A 21,737-nucleotide genomic window follows, 5' to 3' on the forward strand; every position below is an offset into this window, starting at 1 on the left:
CAGCATCCGGGAAATGCAAATCAAAACCACATTGAGATACCATCTAACCCCAGTTAGGATGGCTAAAATCCAAAAGACTATGAACGATAAATGCTGGCGAGGCTGCAGAGAAAAAGGAACTCTCATACATTGTTGGTGGGACTGCAAAATGGTGCAGCCTCTATGGAAAATGGTTTGGAGGTTCCTTAAACAATTGCAAATAGATCTACCATACGACCCAGCCATCCCACTGTTGGGAATATACCCAGAGGAATGGAAATCATCAAGTCGAAGGTATACCTGTTCCCCAATGTTCATCGCAGCACTCTTTACAATAGCCAAGAGTTGGAACCAGCCCAAATGCCCATCATCAGATGAGTGGATACGGAAAATGTGGTACATCTACACAATGGAATACTACTCAGCTATAAAAACGAATGAAATACTGCCATTTGCAACAACATGGATGGACCTTGAGAGAATCATATTAAGTGAAACAAGTCAGGCACAGAAAGAGAAATACCACATGTTCTCACTTATTGGAGGGAGCTAAAAATTAATATATAAATTCACACACACACATACACACACACACACACAAACCGGGGGGGGGGGAAGAAGATATAACAACCACAATTATTTGAAGTTGATACAACAAGCAAACAGAAAGGACATTGTTGGGGGGGAGGGGGGGAGGGAGGAGGGAGGGAGGTTTTGGTGATGGGGAGCATTAATCAGCTACAATGTATATCGACAAAATAAAATTAAAAAAAAAAAAAAAAAAAAAAGGAATGCTTAGTATTAATAAGATAATTCAGTCAAGTTTCTGTTTATTTGAACAATATTAAAAAAAAAAAAAAGCTTTTGCAACAACAATTTAAGAAATTATCCCATTAATAAAAAGATACCACATCCAAGAACAGATCTGTCAAGCTATGGTGTGGACCCATGCAGAAAACAAAGCAAAACTAAGCTAAACTAAACCTCTTTACTATGTTTCAGGGATTTTAACAATTTCTAATCTCCCAAATCTCTTATAAGATGTAGGTTTAGTATCCTAGTATTATCAATGGCAGCACTGATGTGCAGTGCTCATGTAGCTAATGATTGGGAAAGCCCAGGACCTGCAATAGAGTAACTTCCTCCTCCAAGATGTCCCAGCCCCCGCCAGGAGGCTGGGCCAGCTGCACTCTATCCAGAGGCCTTTGTTTCCTGTGTTTTTCTACCTTCTCTTCTTTAAGCAACACCTGTCTTTTTTTCAGGTTGCAGCTTCAAGTTTAAGTCCCGCAGAAAGCTTTCACAGACTCCACGTCCTATAACACCCAAGCTTATCCTAATGTAAAAATTTTCACATTGCCACTATGCTTTGTGTTTGGCAGTTTCCCTTGCAAGAATCAGAGCTCTTTGAGGTCAGGGACTGTGATTTGTTTACTGTTTTAAGCCCCGTATGTAGCATGAAGGCCGGAATATTGTAGGTACTCAAATTATTGGTTGGATTCAGTTTGAAATGAGTAGGAAAACGTATAAATATATATAAATGTATAAATGTATAAGTATACAGATAAATCTGCATTCAGGATAAAACTAACATCATATTGTATTATTTGGAGATGACTATCTAGGTATGCAGAAAACTAGATCATGAAATTGGTATTTTTTTTTTCATAGTCAAGCAAACAATATGATTCATACTATAATCCAATTAAGTTAAATATTTCTACTGTTTCCTTGTTGCTCTGCAATTTGGGGCAGCTATTAATTATTTAATTTCATCATTGTTGCCTTCAACCTATATTTGAAATAGCAATCAAAAATTAGATTACAGAACACACGTTACGAGTTTGAGAATGAGCTATTCATTGTAATATTATAGTAGCAGGTGTATGCAGAAGACGGGCACAGGTTTCTTGAAGAGTGGCAAACTCAATTGATGTGGACAAACAATGAGTCAGATCCATTTTTTTTGACTTGGTATGTATTGGGTACCTATAATATATCAGGAAAATACAATGTATCTAAGATACACAGAAGAATGAGATCTGATCCTTTGCCTCAAGATGCTAAAGGGATAGTCTTGGAATAATTGGAAACAACTAAATAAGACAATTTGGGTTGATTATTGTCGCAAAAATATCATCTAATGAGCTTACAAAGAACAACAACACTGGTATCAAAATATAACATATCCATGTAATGTGAGGAGAAGAGCTGATAAACACACATCAGGCTTTTCAGCTGAGAGAAACTTCTAAAGACAGTTTCCAATATAAATATGGAAGAAATGCATGTAAAATAATACGCATATTAAAACTTGCTGTTTGGAAAAAAAGCACAAATAAAACATTGTTTTTGGTGTTGTCTTTCTATAGGTGATGTTGTTTTTCGCAAGGGTCCACCTGGTGATCGCGGACTGCCAGGCCATTTAGGGTCTCCAGGAATCCCAGGAGTTGATGGGCCCAAAGGTTGGTTCAATCTCATCATCATTATCATGTCTGATTTTTTCCCACTGAGGCAATAATGATCCCAAATAGCAGACAGTTAGGGATGGCTTCCTTTTCAAAAAAAAAAAAATCTAGCTAAAAGTATTCATTTATCTGTAAATCAATAATTTATTTAGCATCCATGCAATAAATTGTTGGATATCCCTGGAATGTGAATTTTATCCTGTGTGGAAGGAGAGAAACACCGAAATAGTAGATGTCTTACGTTAGACTCTTGGAATCTCCTCTCTCAGAACTGTACAGCTCAGAAAGATAAAGTAAGCAGATATAATAGATGAATGTTTTTTAGTTAATATGTACAATATCCTAGATGATTTTCACTGCACAAAAAAAAAAAAAAATGTTTAAATGTAGTAAATGATCGTGTGGTTGGGAAATATCTGTCCCTTCTGGAGATTCAGTGTGGGCTTGTAAGTAATGCAAGTGTGCTCTTATTGCAGGAGAACCGGGTCCCCTGTGCACACAGTGCCCTTGTACCCCAGGGCTCCCCGGTCTCCCAGGATTGCCGGGGTTAGATGGTGTAAGAGGAATACCAGGTACAGACAATTTGCATGCGAGTGTTTTTGCAAGCGTAAAGGGTCAACACACTGGGAGATAAAAAAAAAAACAACGTATTAGATTGCCTGATGTCATGATGTGGTTTACATGAACTTGGAGGGAGAGTTTCAAAAACATATACTCTGTTTGTTAACATAAAGTCAGTCAAAATCACATAAAATCTGGTCTTTTTCCCTGTTCCATTTGAATTGCTGAACTCTAACAAAGCATTCTGTTAGCCAGGAATTGTAAGCACAGGTTCCTACAGGGGACCAGCAAGTGGCTTAAAAGAGTGGAGCAACCATACTAAACACACACCACATTTTTCTTCCATAAACAAATAAGCTCTCTCCCCCTTTTTCTTGAAAGATGAGACCCTTCTCAGTCCATTTTTTCTTTTATCTTTTCTTTTGGTGGCCGCTTGGTACAGGGATTGAACCCTGCACTTTGGTGTTATCAGCACCTCACTCTAATCGACTGAGCTAACCAGCCAGCCCAGTCCTTTCCCTCATGTTCTCATTTTTGACAGAGACACGGGCATCTGCAGCATTTCACTTTTTTCTGAAGGATACAAGTGCAATAAGGAATTACAGCATTCTTGGTGCCAGGGACAGTAGAGAGTAGTGAGGACTGCGGTAAACCGAAGGGTACATTTAAATGGGCTATCGGGCACTACTGTTACTTTGCAGCATGTTAGGCCCTTTGTTAATAAATCTTCCTATTTTTCATGAGTAGAAAGAAATCGTGATTTTTATCTGAAATCACATTTTTAAAGAAATATTAGCCACTAAATCAATTTTTGAAGGAAGAAAACATATCACAGGCCCATGTTCTGAGAACTAAATAAAGTATGATTCATAGGCCTTCTCCTGGTAACCACTGCTCCAGACCAGCGCTCTTCACCCCAACACTGATGCTCCCAGCTGTCTCTGCCTCCCCCTGCGTAAGTCACGGAACTGGCCATGAGCAAAATCTTGAAGTACAAAAAGTCTCTATTTATTGGTTAGGTTCCTTTGCACCTGATGTCACTCTCCTGGCTACCCAGGGCTTCCCTGGGTTCCTTTGCCCCTGGGGTGCCATACACAATCTTGGTTCTGCTATCAGCATCTTGGTCTTCAGACACCATTGCCAAGTTATTTATTATTAACTAATAAGTGTTCAAGTTACAGCATCCCTGGTCAGTGCGCTGGACACTGCTCTAAGTGTCTTATGTGCCTCTGTTCCTTTATCTCTCTCATGAACCCAGTTTGACAGATGAGGAAGCTGAGGCATAAGGTGACATAGCTAATGAGTGGCAGAGCCTGGACTCAAATCTGTACATTCGCCTCTCTAGAGGAGGGCACAATCTTGCCCTCCATGCTGGCACCCCTTGATTGCTGCCTCCTCAGATGCTGCCCTTTGAGGCGAGTTAATCCAATGGTCTACTTGGCAACCTGGATAGGGAATGTTCTGTGTTATCACCGTCCAGCAGACATTTGCATTGGCACAGAGTCTTCTGGAAGGCTGGGTCTCAGCCCAAAGAAGAAAAGCTAATGGTAGCAGCTGTGGGCACCATGGCCAGCCCATGGAGGGAATGTGCTTGGGCAGGGATCCTTGGTCACCCTCAGATGCCACCCACCTCTGTTCTATAAAGGCCTCAGCCACTTTGCAGCCACTGCCCTGACTCCCTGAGACAGGCCTGAGCTGCAAGGAGAAGAGACAGGAGCTATTCCTCATGTAGCTCCTACTCAGTTCCCAAGTCTCAGGGGGAAGTGTTCTATCAAAACAAGAACTAAAAGGGAGGGAAAGAAGGAGAAAAATAAGAAATCGTTATTTTCCTACTTTCTCCTTCTGTCTCACCTCTGGCCCGAGGTGAGAAGCTGGCGGCTCACAGATGCTGACTGACTAGTTGTGCTGTTGTATTTTCCTTAGTTTCTCCACATTTGGCATAAGAAAGGTATGTAAGCAGTAAAACGGTTTGGATGACTATAGAAGAAAGTGTATCCTGCCTCAATATCTTGCAAAAAATAGAATCTGAATAAATATTTGTTGACTAACTGACCTGAGACCCATCCAAAAGATTTTCTAAAGGGATTATCTTTACAGAGATATTTAAATATGGGAAATATAAAATTGTATAGTAAAATGCATTTGGCAACAGGTATCCAAAGTCTCAGAAAAGTTTGTGTCCTGTAGCTACACTTTTAAGAATTTATTATAAAGAAAACGATTGGGTAAATTTGGAGAAATAAATATCCAGAGATATTAGAGATATTTATTGTGGCATTGTTTACAACAAGCTAAAAGTTGTTAAAACAACCCAAATGTCTAAAAACATCAGTTAACTAAATAAATGCTGGCTTACTCACTTAATAGGCTCTTAGGCAACCATTTAACATAAAGCTATAAATCTACACTTACTGACATATGTATATTTGATTCCAAAATAGCGTGTACATGAGTCCTATGCGTTTATGGATATAAAAACTTGTGAATAATATACATTAAAACATAGCAAACATTATTTGCTGGTGGTGGATTTATAAGTGATTTTTATTCTCTTCTTACTTTGTAATTTTCTTACAATGAGCATATATTACTTTCATGATACAAATATGTATATCCTTAAAATTATAAAGACAAGAATTTTAGGAAGCTAAGATCTAAGAATTCTTATTTTTTTACATTATCTCTTATTCCAGTTATTTACTATCATTCTCTTATTGCACTGTATGTTTTAAGGTAGAAATTGTCTTTCTTTCCTCATAAGAAAACACCCTGTTTTCTTCACACACTGTATTACCCTGGCTATTCAGAGTCAGTGTTCAATGAGTGGTTAATCATTCATTGCTTTGCAGGAAGACAAGGCACAGCTGGCATGAAAGGAAGCCCAGGGTCCCCAGGAAGTGAAGGTCCTCCAGGATTTCCAGTAAGATTTCATGGTTTTGAAGCTTTAGCTTTGATTTGCAAAATTGAGTGCTGTGGAGATATGGTTGGACCACACATAGGTTATCAGTCTGGTGGCTGGCAAACAGTAGGTACATAGTAGATACTTGTTGATTAAATAAATAAATGGATGATGTGTGAATGAATAAGTGAATGAATTGGTGAATTTATAAGTTATTTTAAATGATATCAGAGACAGAAAGAAGATCAGTGATTGCCTGGCACTGAGGGTGAAAACAGGGATTAACTGCAAATGGATTTGAGCAACTTTGGGGGAGCAATGAAAATACTTTAACACCAATTGTAGTGATTGTGTAGTGACACAATTCTATGAATTTACTAAAAATCATTGAATCGTTCTTTTACAAAGGATAAATTTTATGGTATGTAAGTTGAACCTCAATTAAAAATTAAAATTAAAAAAAAATTAAAAATCTGTTTAAAAATTAAAATCTTGATTATCACAGTGAATCAGAAAAGCATATAATGATAAATATATTTAAATCAAATTATTCAGATACTTGTTAAAATTTACCAATATTCAAACATAATCTGAATTATGATGATTGTTATATTGTACTGAATTATATTATTGCATGTTTGTATTGCATGTGTTGTATTGTACTGTCCAATTGAATTCTTTCCCAGTTTTGGAAGTAAAAACAAAGGAAAACAAAAAGCTTAAAATGATTTTTGTGGGCCAAAGAAAGTATATTAAAAAAAAAATTTCATTAAAATGTAAAAGTCCTGTTACACTGTTTTTAAGATTGACACAAGAACAACTCTATCAAAATGCAATGCAGACTCATTTCTGTACCACCCTAGGGATTCCCAGGTGCTCAGGGTGTCCCGGGACTTAAAGGAGGAAAAGGTGAAACATCTCAGCCTGAAGGGCAAGTGGGTGCCCCAGGGGATCCGGGGCTCAGAGGGCAGCCCGGGAGAAAGGGCTTGGATGGAATTCCTGGAACTCCAGGAGTAAAAGGATTACCAGGACCTAAAGGCAAACCGGTTGGTATTTATCAGCTTTGTTCAAATTATCCTCCTTATAAATGAAGTGCTCTGAAATTAAGAGATAAGGTGATTTCCTTTCAAAAAATTGTTGGCCACTCAGCACAGTTCATCACTCTAACTGCCAAATAAGTCATCTTCAAACCAGCAGTAATCACCCAAGCAAATATTTGAAGTATTTTGACAAAATAGGTAAGCACTCAATGATTTAGCCCAATTCAAATTCTACATTGATAATGACCCTGTCTCATATATAAGTTGGAATTCCCTCTTTGTATTAAATGAGTTTATAGAGAAAGTCAGAAAATGACTAGTAGTGGAAAGCTTTAGTAAATATTTGGGGGACAATGTTCACTATTTTAAGTAAAAATAAATGCATAAAAGGACAGAATATTTAGAGGTATGGTAATCAAATAAAGAAATCAATTATTTTTTTGTCATTTAAGATACTTAAGCTTATGTAAATTCAATCCCTTTTCATGGGATGGAATTTATCACATGCTCGATTGAGAGGTAATACCTACCAGGACTGTTTTAAAATGTCATAGCATGAGAGACTGAACAGTTTTCATAACGTATCTGTGAGAAGTTTGCAAGCCACGCTGCCCAAACTGTACTACAAAATACCAATTTCTCCCAGGGTCTATCAGTGTTATCCAATAAAAACGCTCCTACCTCAAACAGGTTTGGGAAAATGTATTAAACAAATTTATAGATTCATTTACAGACCCTTTAAGATTAGAATATGAATTGTGACTCCCCAGCATGCAGATGTGGTATACAGTCTTTCCTAAACTTTTTTGACTACAAAACTTTTTGGCTGGGAGCATCTACAGGACCAGCATTTCTCAGACACCGCTTTGGTAGTTATGCTTATGGAGAGGCCGTGTCTAGAATTATTTTGATCTAGTATTAATAGAGTCATATAATGCCCCTATTTGTATCTCACTAATTTTTCTTTATTAGTTCTGGTAAAGATGCTCCTGAAAGTAAAGGAGAGAAAATCAAGGACATGATTGATTTGCTGAATCTTATGCCCTGTCATTATAAAAAACAAGAAGACCATTTCTCCACCTGATGACATCAAACAATGAAAAATCCAGTCAAATGTATTTTGGGTGGGGCCCATGTTGAGGAGAAAAGGGGCTGTGATTATTTTGTCAAATTTAACTTCTTTAAAATATACAGCTCATTTTCAAAGTTGCAGTTTATGAAATTTTTTAATTTGATGAGGAAAAACTAAAACAGGTGGATTATCTCTTTTGTAATGAAAATGCCTGGTGAAAACCATACAAATAAAAGTCTGCTGTACGGTTTTTATTTTAGAAATGTACCATTAGCATGAATGTCACCTTTAAAACTATTTAAACTGTTGGCTGATATAGAACTTAGTTTAAGTGGTTATTATGTGGGACACAAGTCATTGCAGGATATCTCAAGTGGGACTCAAGACAGTTCCAAGTTCAGGAAATGTTGCTGAATTACAAAGGGCACAAAACCTACAGTGCTCTAATTTTAGTAATAATTCCCATCAAATGCCAACTGCTTCTTAATTTAAGATCTTCTCAATGACAGCCTAAGTGGTATTCATATTTGGGATAAGATTAACTTGTTGTAAGAAGATACTAGAAAGAAGCACTATCCAAATATGCTCCTATTGTCACAGGCCCTGAGAGGTGAGAAGGGGGACCAGGGTCCTCCAGGGGATCCTGGCTCCCCTGGGCCCCCAGGACCTGCAGGACCAGCCGGACCACCTGGCTATGGACCCCAGGGAGAGCCTGGTCCAGAGGGCACCCAAGGAGCTCCTGGAGCCCCTGGACCACCTGGAGAAGCCGGTTGGTTAGTTTTCTTTCCAGTCCTGTTTTCCTGTGGAGTGGGTTGGTGGTTCCCCCAGCTAATGACGCTCCTCCAAAATTAATTGATATATAGAAACTTGCTTCTAATGATTAGAATATGTCAACTCATAGACACTGGGAAAGAACAGGTAGGATATGTTAGAGAAAATCCATTTTTTTCCTGTTACTAATCAACTCAAATGAAATTTCATAAGATATTCTGTATCTGTTCCTGATATAAATATACGGAATGAATAGATTTTAAGGGATGAGTGAAAGTCAATTGTGATAAACAAAAAAGAGTCAAAAGTCTATGAAAGTGAGCCTCTTCCCAGCCTCAAGGACCTGCTGTTAGTGAAAATTTGTTCTTTTTGATCCATAACTCAATAGGCAGGTTATAAATATCTAAAATATCTAAAAACTTTAAAATATCTAAAGCTAATGAAGAAAATTTGTCCGATAATAATTTTAAAGTCCAGGTAGTTTTTTAGATCTACCTGTATTGAACATAGCTCTGGGTGGAGGAGGAATCGGGTCCTTAACGTTTACCTGTGGCTAAGAGTAGGTGGAAGATGAGAGCAGCATGTTATCAACAGTTTTAAATGCATAATGCTGCCACGATCAATTTTTACTTCTAAAACACTTTAAAGGGTGAGACTCAATAAACCCGTGGTCTCCAAATCCTTTTAGAGTGCCTCCCTCATCAATAAAACTTTAGAGTACACACCTCCATAGTGTTCATATACATCATAAACTGTGTGCAGAATTTCTGTCCACACATGTATGTAAAGCTTATTTCATTTATTTATTAATTTTTCTCTGCACCTTACTTTGGAGGCTGCTGTTCTAATCCAGAGATTAGCAAACTATGGTTGGCCACAGTCCAAACCCAGCCCACCACCTGTTTTTGTATGGTCCATAAACTAAGAATGGTTTTTACATTTTTAAATGATTGAAAACAAGTTTTGATAAAATTTTGTGATACATGAAAATTATATGAAATTCAAATTACGATGTCCATAAAAAAGTCTATTGTAAGACAGTTGTACTCACACATTTACATATTGTCCCTGGCTGCCTTCATGTTACAATGGCACAGCTGAGTAGCTGTGACCTGGACCACAAGGCCTAAATTATTTACTATTTGGCCCTTTATAGAAAAACTTTATTGACCCCCTGCTCTAAGCCATCATCAAATCCTCCTCTGTTCTTTCAAAATGTGAACCTTTAGTGAAGGACCCCATTATTGTAAAATGTATTATCAATTTTTTCCCATCACACACTGTAAACCTATTTTTTTCTATAAACATATGAGTATACGAACACCACTAACACGTTTTAAACATTGGCCACTGTGGTCAGAGCATTATCTTAAATCCTTACCTGCCTAATATTCATTGTTTCCCCAATGATGGATGAGGAATTTATCAGAGAGGTTAAGAAACATGCCCAAGCTCACAGATCTTATAAATAGCAGGGCCAAGATTCAAACACAGATTAGTCTGTCAGGCCACACTTACTGCTCTGTTCAATATACCATGCTGCCTTCCTGTGAAAACTAATCACCCAATAAATAAATATAGTCTCAGTGTTCACTATCGTTTAAGTTTAATTCCATATTATCAATTTTTGGGAACAGGCTATCTTTCAATAGACCAGCATAGTTGGGCTATTAATTAAAACCAGGCTTAGCCAATAGCAGATGCTTATAAATACCTGATTGAACAAGAAAGTTACCATGGGCTGGTCATACTCAGGCTAGTTTTGAAGGCTGTGGAAGCAGAGACTATTTTTTATTTTCCTTGGGATATGTTTGTAAGTCCCTTATAATCATATTTTTCCCCTATTATCTAAGAAAAGTGTCAATATGCACCCTAATCCTATGATCACAAACTTTCTTAAGGGCCTAAGGGAGAAGCCAGTGTAACAATACCAGTTCCAGGCCCCCCAGGACCTCCAGGGCCCCCTGGCCGTGCTGGCCCCCAAGGTCCACCTGGTGAGTATCACCTTGGTCAAGTCTGGCACATGGCATCTGACAGCACCTTGACTCTCCTGGAAAAATACTGTCCCATTTTAAGGAAAAAATATTTTTGTTGGCTCCCAAGAGAGCACAGGCCAACAGCAAGCAGGCAGGGGAGTTGATATTGACCTTTGAGGTTATCTAAATTATTCCCACTGGTACTTCTGATGTAAAAGTTCCAAAGGAGAACTGATGCGATTACTTAAGAGGAGTTCTAGAGCAGGACAATCTTCATGGATTTTTGGTGGGTGAACAAGGCATGTTTGCCAGTGGTTAATCAGGATATTTTCCATAGCATCTTCACTTGAAAACTTAATTTCCTTGCCAGTGTGATCTAAAACTTAATTTTGCATGCATGGAAGGGGACTTATATAGTTCAAGATATCCAGAATATTTCTTTTTAGGAAATAAATTATATTTTAAAGATTATTTACAGCTCATAATGATTGCCCAATGAATAGAGGTGGGGAGGAAGGGTATAGAATTGGGGTTATATTAAAATTATTTTTTAATTTTTCAAAAAGGGCTGAGATGACACAAAGAATTTAAACATTTTTGTTTAAAACAAGACGAAAGAAAGTTGCTAATGAGGATGTTTGTGTCCGTGTGTTTTTCAGGTATCCCTGGACCCATAGGAAAATGTGGTGATCCTGGTTTTACTGGGCCTGATGGTGAACCAGGAATTCCAGGAATTGGATTTCCTGGGCCTCCTGGACCTAAGGGTAAATTTAAAACATTTTAAACATAAGCTTCATTGTAGATGCATAGAGCTATAAATATGTATAGTGAATACTGGAAAATATCCATAATATGCTTTTAAATGATATTTTCCAAAAGTCTTAAATGAGGGAAAAATTACAACAATGCTAGGTGAAAAGGCAGAATTTACGTTGATTTATGCAATCTCATCGGAATCGTGGTTTTTAAAATACATACAAATAACTGTAAGGAAATTCACCAAAATGGTCATAATGATCATCTTGATCATGGAATAAAGAGGACTTTTTCCTTTACTTCTTAATAGGTGTCTGTGCTTTTTGCATTTATACATTTCTTCACTTTATACATTTCTTTTTTTTAATAAGGGAGAACCTATTAAATCGCAAATAGCTGATTTCCCTTAACACTTCAAATTAAATTACAGATATTTTCATTTAAGAAAAAATGCTATTTCCCATCAAATGGGAAATACTGCCAAAACAAACAAACAAACAAACAAACAAAACAGATGCTGAGGGCTCAGATAATAACCCAAGATTCCCCAATGACAAGTACATTAAAGTATTTTCCAGGATGACATGTGAGTAACCTCAGTACCTGGGGTGTCACACAGAACTGCAGTTTTATGATAATTCCATGTTTGCTTTAATATTATTTAAGATGTTTGTCAAAATATAATCTATCAATGTTTATTATACATCAATTCTGTCCAAATATGAGAATATTGATTTCGATTTATGAGTATTTGAAATGGAAACCATAATCATGTTTTTCATATGGTTCCAAGAATGGCTTTCACTCCAGTTTCTTGAATTTCTTCCTATTATGATCTGTGAAGTAATGGAACCTGGCCTATATTTTTGCCTAGTCCATTTTGGATCCTGCATTAATAAGCTGCATCCGAGCCTTTAACTCTATGGATTCATGCTCTGGAAGAAGACTGTGAACTATGGGAGCCAGAACTAGCCTAAGAGCTCCTTAAAAGTGGACATTTATAATTTCACTGTTGAACCTAATGAATCCCATGAAGTAACTGTGAATTACACGTTGGTCAAATTAGGGCCGTGAAGGACCTCTCTGAATCAGCCTTGCTTCCTCAGAGTTCCTTCTTCTGAACCACATAACACGGAAAATCATGTATGTGACTCCTTTCTCAGTTCTCCTATTATAAATGCATAAGAAGTTAATTCATCACATACAATGAATGCTGTAGGGCATTAGGACTTAATCCTATTGAGCAACCCCTGTTGAGAAAGGCTACCTGGGGTGATTAAAAAGCTTTATATCTTGATCTGGGTAGTGGTAACATGGACACATACAAATCCATTTACAATGGACATATAAAAATCCATTTAGCTGTATAGTATATGTAAAATATACTTCAAAAACAAAATCAGTCAGACGGTCAACCTGCATCAATGGTATGAAGACTTACTGAATCAAAATTATAGACATACTGAACAACAAAAATGGTGAAAGTCATTTTTAGATTGGGAACCAAATCATTTGACTTGGAATTAAATTTTTTTTCATTGCAAATTCAGCAGTTGATTTTCTCATGATTCAAACTTCCATAAAAACATCTCTAGCTGGTTGCCTAACAAAACATTAGATAAAATAAGAGAGATACTGTTCAGACTCTTTCAATAAGGCTAATCCTGTAATATTTATTGTTTGTTTCTCTGTAGGAGACCAAGGTTTTCCGGGAACAAAAGGATCACTGGGTTGTCCTGGAAAAATGGGAGAGCCCGGGTTACCTGGAAAGCCAGGGCCCCCAGGAGCCAAGGTCTGCAAGAATTAAAACTCAGACTGACATGGGGAAGAGGAAGGGTGATTGCAATTGGCCAGTTAGGATGCCCCCCACAAGGCAGGATGCTCTGGGTATAGAAATTATCAATATATTTGTAGACGATGAAGATGTTTAATATTTTTTTAAAGTTTCTCTGTACCACCCCACCCTTCTAGAAAGAAAAACAGAAGGTGTTAAAAAAGCAGGTTTATATCTCTATTTCTTTCTTTAAGCTTCATAAACATTCAGAGTATTTAAAATAGGAGAACTCTGGAAAGAAACGTGGGTAGTTATGAGAAAAACTATCGAAAGTAAAGATATCTAGATTTTTCTGTTTGCAGACAATTCCACAGTCTTCTGAAAAAGTGGAGGCTACATATCCTGAGGAATTATTAAGCATAATTTTATAGAAAAGTTAGCAACCAGAGTTGAAAAAAGAAAGTTGATGGAATGGTGATCGCTGTGCAAAAGGAACTTAGAGCCTCTACAACAGAGAGGCTATTTCCATGTAAATAGCCTTAAAACCCAATCAATAGTCAATGAAGATTTGGAAGCATTATGTAGTAAAACTAACATGATTTCTGTGCTATAGGGAGAACCAGCACTAGCCATGCGTGGAGAACCAGGAACACCAGGTTTTCCAGGAGAAAGAGGCAATTCTGGGGAAAGAGGAGAAATTGGACTCCCTGGGCTTCCCGGTCTCCCTGGAATTCCAGGAAATGAAGGGTTTGATGGACCACAAGGTATAACAACAAGTGTGATTACTTTTCTCCACTGTGAGCTTCCCAGGGCCTAATTATTTTCCCATTCAACATTGCTGCCCCACCTTTCTTCCTTCTTTTCTCCTTCCTTTCTTCTTTCCTTTTTTCATGAGTATACTCTATAAAAAGTCATATTAATGGTATTAAATATAGGTCTGACGTAGGAAGGAAAAAAGTTACGGAAGAACGATTGGGATAGCAATACTAGGATCTTGAGTTTGGGCACCTGAATATATTTTTGGACTCTCTTTTGCAGGAGATCCAGGGCAGCCTGGGCCACCTGGAGAAAAAGGACCCCCAGGAAAGTGCATAGAGGGTCCCAGGGGAGCCCAAGGACTTCCAGGCTTAAATGGATTGAAAGGGCAGCAAGGTAGGAGGACGGCCTTGAAACCAGTCTCCGGGTAGGCAGGTGATGTGGGACTCCTGCCCTGCACTTTGCTGCTTAACATGGGATCTCTCCAGCAGCAAGTTCTGACCACTGTTCAATAAGAAATGTTATTTCAGAAACATAAACTTTTCTGTCATGGATTTGTTGCACATAGCAGTATGTACCATTTATAGAGGAAGAGGCCTGAAATTAACATAGTGAGTTGGTCTGAGTCTTTTATGCAAGAAAATATGAACACTGAAGATGGATTAGATAGATAGATAGATGTGTATTTGCATATTTATTTGTGTATATATATAAGCTCACAGGCAATATTTTACCTTTAATACTTTCACAAGTATAGTAAAGAGGCAAATTTATCTTTATTGTAAGAGTAAATAAATGCAAAGATACTCAGTTTAACAAGTTATAAACTAAAATATGTAGTTCATTGCTTTATAAGCAACATTAAAGAAAAGGCATGAAAATAAATCTCAATGATATAGTCTAGATGTTCCAGATAATGGAAAACTCTATCTTTTTGGTTCATCTCAACCAGATCTGGTGAACTATTTCTGGGAAAAATTCTTTACAGCTCAGTTAATGTCTGTGGGCTATATGTTCACAAATAAATTTTTGGCCAAGACCTCAATTATTATACTGGTGCTGTTATTGTTTCCAGAAGCATCTGGTGACTCATCGCCATGTGAGTGTCTTTGTATGTTTTCTGCAGGTTAAAGACTGAGCAACAATTATCATGTGCAATCCCAGAATGTGCCTGCAGGACTGAAAAATAGATATAAATACTGTACTTTTATGACTGTATGAATCATTGATATAGCAACAACATGGATGGACCTTGAGAGAATTAGATTAAGTGAAACAAGTCAGGCACAGAAAGAGAAATACCACATGTTCTCACTTATTGGTGGGAGCTAAAAATTAATATATAAATTCACACACACACACACGCACACACACACACACACACAAACGGGGGGGGGGAGAAGATATAACAACCACAATTACTTGAAGTTGATACGACAAGCAAACAGAAAGGACATTGTTGGGGGGGAGGGGGGGAGGGAGAAGGGAGGGAGGTTTTGGTGATGGGGAGCAATAATCAGCCACAATGTATATCGACAAAATAAAATTTAAAAAAAAAAAAAGAAAAAAAGGAATGGCCAGTGCACTCACTGGCTGAGTGCCGGTCACAAAAAAGACAAAAAAAAAAAAAACAGAGAGAGAGAGAATATTAGATACAGGAGGAATCTTACAAATTTTACAAAGGGAGACATTAAATACACACACACACACACACACACACACACACACACACACACACACACACACACACAGATAAAGGTGCTGTTTACCCAAAATCACACAGTTAGTTATTTACAGCCTTAAAATATTTCTGGAGGGCTGGCCCATGACTCACTTGGGAGAGTGTGGTGCTGATAACACCAAGGCCATGGGTTCGGATCCCTTTATAGGGATGGCTGGTTAGCTCACTTGGAAGAGCATGGTGCTAACAACACCAAGTCAAGGGTTAATATCCCCTTACTGTCATCTAATTAAAAAAAAAAAAATATATATATATATATATATATATATTTCTGGAGATGGTAGGGAAAGACTTGTGGACTTGTGTGTTAAGTCATTCATTTATTCATTCATTTATTCATTCCCATATAGGCAGAAGAGGTGAAACAGGACCAAAAGGAGACCCAGGGATTCCAGGTTTGGATAGGTCAGGATTTCCTGGAGCACCTGGACCACCAGGAATGCCAGGACATCAAGGTGAGATGGGACCACCTGGTCAAAAAGGATATCCAGGAAATCCAGGATTTTTAGGGCCTCCAGGTATTCTTTTTTGTGTTTTTATTTTTCTTATATCTTCTTCTACACTTACCCTTTAAGGTGGTTCAGTAAACTGTACATAGGGATAGGCCTTGGACTCTGCTTTTCTTTCAGTTAGTATAACTTTTTCCTTCTGACTTATTTGTAAGGGACCAGGGGCCAGGGTACAGGAAAATGGTGATGGTGGGATATTACATTTCACAATTATTCAGGATATGGCTATTTTGCTATGTAACCTTTTTACACATATTTCTATTATTATATATTGGCTAGTATTTTGTTGAGAATTTTTGCATTCATATTCACAAGGGATATTGGTCTGTGGTTTTCTTGTGATGTCTTTGTCTTGTTTAGGTATCAGGGTAATGCTGGCCTTATAGAACAAGCTGAGAAGTATTTCCTCCTCTTGTATTTTTCTGGAAGACTTTGTGATACATTGATATTCTTTAAACATTTGGTAGAATTCACCAGTAAAGTCATCTGAGTCTGGTTTTTCTTTGTGGGAAGACTTTAAATTCATAATTCAATCTCTTCACTTGTGATAGGTCTATTTACATTTTCTATTTCTTCTTGAGTCAGCTTCGGTAATCTGTGTTTCTCTAGGAACTTGTCCATTTTGTCAAAGTCATCTAATGTGTTGCCATAGAGTTATTTTTAATATTCCTTTATAATCCTTTTTATTTCATGGCTATTTTCATAGTTTATATGTCCAGGGAGAATATTCTATCAGCTTTCTCATGGCATGAGAACCTCACTGATATCCTCTCCAGAGAAGAGCCTACAATAACTTCTTAATTGGCAAATTATCCTGTCATTCATATTATTTGGCTACTATCACATGCCAGCACTGTTCTAGGCACTAGAGATACATTGGTGGACAAGACTCCCCAACCTATAATAGGGAAGCAATAATAAATACATTTAAAAACTAAGTTTAACTAGAGACAAAGTGCTATGTAGAAAATTAAGTAAAGGGATACAATAGAAAGCTATTGATCAGGGGTGAGAGGATAAAATGCTCTAAAACTTCAACATATTCTATTCACATGTGATTTGCTACCAATGACTTCTCCATAGATGAGGTAAAAAAGATCATTTTCTGACCCACCTCCTAAAGAAATATGATTACGTTCCTATTTACAGAAACCCAGAAACCATTCCTTCAACTCCTAATCTCTATTTCTAAATGTAATTTAATTTTATGTAATATTTTCCATTTCTCATTATGTACAATCTGTGCTGCTTTGTGTCATTTGTTTTCACAGGTGAAAAAGGAATGTTTGGGATGATGGGCTATCCTGGAATGACTGGCCCTCCGGGGCCTCCTGGGAACCCAGGCACTCCAGGGCAGAGGGGTGAGTGACGGAGTGTCATCCAGAAATCAGGAGGCATGAGCCATGATCAGTTATTTAGCAGTGAAATAAATTACATTTCATTCTTTGAGGGAAAAACAGATCTGAGAGAACAATGTATTTGATTCTGGTGTTTCCTGTATTCCTTTTTCCCATGTGAGTAGAATCTTATTATCTCCCTTCAGACTGATACCACTACGCTGATGTGGCTGCCTGTCTGGGGAAATTATTTATCAAGTTCTCAGCACTTTTGACCTTTTTTATTTGTTTGCTTAGTTCTGTGTTATTGAAAGTACTGTTAACTTTTAAATCCCTATGAACCACTTAAGAAATTAAGGACCTGATATTGTTTTATGCCTGTCTGTTAGGTAGTCTTGGAATTCCAGGAGTAAAGGGCAGGAGAGGACCCCCAGGAGCCAAAGGGGAACAGGGAGATAAAGGAAACCCTGGGCCTTCTCAAATATCCCACCTAACAGGAGACAAAGGAGAGCCAGGGCTCCAAGGTAAGGAATGTCTTATGTTTCTGATCAGAACGTCAGAGCTGATTCTGAGACTAAGAAATTATCGAGGCAAATCCCTTTAGTTGACAAGTGAGGACAATGAGTTTAATGACCTACCCAAGTTACACAGCCAGTTGGTAGCTGAGAGCGAACTAGAATGAGTCTTACATGCCTTTCTCAGTAAGATTGCTTCCTTAATGCATACCTTTTTATTTCTAAGTTAATTCTGCATTTTGGTCTGAGGTATTTAAATAGTCACTAGCCAATTTTTAAATTATAAGCCCCAACTCTCCCCACCCCCCTTTTCTGGGCAAGTATGGGAAAAATTAAAGCTTTAGAAAATTTTGCATTAAAAAACTTCTCTGGCTGAAATTGAACCTCCACCACAAATTCTACCTTATTCTGTCAACAACCAGGATGAATTTTTCTGATTGCATCTAAAAATTGCTTCTCATGCTCAAAATCCTTTGGGGAATGATTACTAAAAAGAAAGTATGTTTTAACGAAAATTTTGTCCTTTAGAAATTCTGTTAATTGTTAACTGTGATTAATAGGCTAAAATTCAAACCTAACATTTAAATTATTTCAAGCTATTTGAGCGCTTTTTGGGACAGTTTTTGTAATACAATCAATACAACCAACATAAAACTGGATGTTGAAAAGGCCTCCCTTGCCATCTCTCTGGCCAAATTTAATCCCAAGTAACTTTAGAAAAACAGAGAATTGCTGAGTAAAATGTTACCCTTGCAGATCAAACTTTCATAGCAGGGAAGGAATAAAAGAAAATGTTCACAGTTGCAAAACCACATCAAATTTTAAGAAATTTGTAATCAATTTTGAGAAGTGAGATCGTATTCAACAAATACTTATATGCTTGGCACGTAAGGATTTGTAGTATGAGTAAAGATTTGGTTTAAAAATTCTGCGTAGTTCTGTAGACCACACTAGGAAAGACTTCATGGAAGTGACATCTGACCAGAGTTCTGATGAATGATCGATTCCAACTAATTTGCCAATTGAAAAAGTGGATAATCATTGGAAAAAATCAATTTATAGGAAGTATTTTTTTTCCATAAAGGAGAGTTAGGAAGTAAAAGCCTTCTGGGTAGTTCCCATTTATTCTGGTGCTGAAGAGACATTTAGTTCTGGTTCAAACAGAAGATTGCATTCCACTTTTAGCAATGAAATAGAAAGTAATATGAATCTTATAAAATTGCTAGAACTGGTCTAAGCCAAGATATCAAAAAAAACAAAAATTACTGGCGCAAATTTACAGTCCTCATAAACTGTCTATATAGACACCACTTCACTGCACTATTTTAGATTATTTAGGTAGTACTAGAAACAATTTGAAAAAAATATGAATAGCATATCTCTGCCTACATAAGCCCAAATTTGGCTCTCACAGCATAAATGCACAATGAGTGCTAATTTACAATTAAATAATTCCTTTTGTAAAGTAGAGAGGGACACAAGCTATTTCTATGTTTCTAACAAAATTCTTTTACTCACCCAAAGTACAATATGCATCGAAGCTTTTCCATATGTTTCCTTGTAGCTTTTCAAATGCATAACCAAGGAGCACAGACGGAACAAAAAAAAAATAGCAACAACAACAAAAAACCAAAAACGCCAACATGTTATCTAGGCCTCTGTAATTTCAGTATGATACATTTTTTAGAATCTGATTTTCTGACTTGATATCCACTGCAAATGTGGAAGAAATATTGAGGGTATAAATAAGCACGGTCATTGTCCTCTACTCAAGGAGTCTGCAATGCAGACTTAGGCACATGTGTGAAAAGATAGTAACACAAGATGCAAACTAGTATAATGTTATTTAACAAAGGCCTGTGCAGCACTTACCATGTGCAGGTACTGTTCTAAGTTTTACAAGTATTGACTCATTTAATCCTCCCAACAACTCTAGGAGTCGGTACTGTTATTGCTACCGTCCTGTTTTACAGAGAGGGAATAGAGAATTCAATTTACTTACCCAATGTCACTCTCGTAGGCAGTGGCAGAGATGGGCCTCCCACTGACGTGGTTGGTTCCAAAGCCCATACTCGGCCTCCTCACTGTGCTGCTGGGTACCACTGACAGTGAGCTCTGTAGGAGCCGATAGAAGCAGAAAGCACAGCAACTAGGACAATCCGACAATCCTCTATGAAAGAGGATTTAAATTGCGAGTAGGATTCAGATGAGCAAATAATAGTCTTGGTTTAAAAGTCTTTCCAAGGCTCCCCTTGCTTTAAAGATTCAAATTCTTGGACTGGTGTACAAATGTCTTCACAACTTGCTCTTTGCCCATCTCTCCAGCCACATGACATTCATGTACTCAACAATTATTTTTTAATACCTGTGGACTAGGCATTTTACTGTGTTCTGAATACAGATGTGAACAAAGCAGACTAAGTCTCCCAGTCATGATGAACTTAGAGTTTAGTGAGGACAAGAGACATTAATGGTCCTGTGAACGTTTTCTGTACAGGCCAAGTAGTAAATATCTTAAGCTTTGGGGACCACATAGGGTTCCCATTGCATGTTCTTATTTGGTTTTTATTTGTTTTTGTTTTGTTTTGTTTTCATAAACTTTTAAAAATGTAAAAACCATCCTTAGCTCTCAAGCCAGACAAAATCAAGCCAGATTTGGCCCAAAGGCTGTATTTTGCCAAACCCTAAAAAACTAAAGTAAATGAACACACTAAACCATGTATATTTTTAGGTTGTAATAAATGACATAAATGGAAAAAAACAAAATAATCTAACTCACTGCTACTCACCACTCCTCTGTGCATGCTGTGTTCTTGCCTGGGAATCCTGTGTCATTCCATACTTTCTTCACCTAATTAGCTCCCACTTCATCTTCAAGACTTGTCTAAAAAATGTCCCCTCTTTCAGAAATTCTTCCCTGTATTGTGTTGTGCCCAACTCTCTCACAGAAATTATCTGGGTGGTAATTGCTTGTTTATTTGGCTGTCTCCCCAATTAAACACTAAAAACTCAGGGAAAGAGAACATGATTTATTTATATCTGCAGTACTGAGCACAAGACCTGTCTGTTAATTAGATATTAAATCCATATGTGAGCGCATGAATAAATATGCAAGCAGGAAGGCAGCCAAGGGAAGTGAATGCGCTTAAGGAAAGGCACAAAGCCAGGCCATAGACGGATTGCAGAATGCTTCATGCAGCCAAAGGAGTTCATAATTTACTCTGTAGGCAAGACAGCCCATGAATATTAATGAGCAGGAGAATATAATCAAGTCCATGTTTTAGAGAAAGTAGAATGGTGTCCTGGGGAGCTTCCCAGTCATGTTGAACTGGGTTCAAATCCCAATGTTACCACTGACTGACATTTCGACTCTAGGTAAGGCCTTGGACTTACCTGACACTTAATAAATAATAATTTTAATAAATGGATTGAGAGTGGAATAGTTTAGATGAGAATACTGTAACATTTAGTGCTTTGTCTTTACTATTAAAAATGAAGAGATATTTAGACTGCTACTTCTTAATCATTGTTTTAAAGGGTAAATTATTATGACAATTGCTGGTGTTCATCGAGGACTAGCTCATGC

At 37.5% G+C, this 21,737-nt stretch overlaps 1 protein-coding gene across 1 annotated transcript in view; it reads left to right on the plus strand.

Moving 5' to 3' along the window:
- Positions 1-21,737, plus strand: part of COL4A3 (collagen type IV alpha 3 chain) — a 127,096-nt gene that overhangs the window by 84,416 nt on the left and 20,943 nt on the right. The window contains exons 22-34 of the mRNA XM_063105191.1: positions 2,349-2,441; positions 2,921-3,016; positions 5,855-5,925; positions 6,768-6,950; positions 8,617-8,785; positions 10,689-10,781; positions 11,423-11,527; positions 13,214-13,311; positions 13,907-14,057; positions 14,332-14,445; positions 16,141-16,308; positions 17,571-17,660; positions 18,026-18,160. Coding sequence (XP_062961261.1) covers positions 2,349-2,441; positions 2,921-3,016; positions 5,855-5,925; positions 6,768-6,950; positions 8,617-8,785; positions 10,689-10,781; positions 11,423-11,527; positions 13,214-13,311; positions 13,907-14,057; positions 14,332-14,445; positions 16,141-16,308; positions 17,571-17,660; positions 18,026-18,160 — 1,566 coding nt within the window. The remainder of the gene's footprint in view (positions 1-2,348; positions 2,442-2,920; positions 3,017-5,854; positions 5,926-6,767; positions 6,951-8,616; positions 8,786-10,688; positions 10,782-11,422; positions 11,528-13,213; positions 13,312-13,906; positions 14,058-14,331; positions 14,446-16,140; positions 16,309-17,570; positions 17,661-18,025; positions 18,161-21,737) is intronic.

The sequence above is a fragment of the Cynocephalus volans genome, chromosome 1 (assembly GCF_027409185.1).
Source record: "Cynocephalus volans isolate mCynVol1 chromosome 1, mCynVol1.pri, whole genome shotgun sequence".
Lineage (NCBI taxonomy): Eukaryota > Metazoa > Chordata > Mammalia > Dermoptera > Cynocephalidae > Cynocephalus > Cynocephalus volans.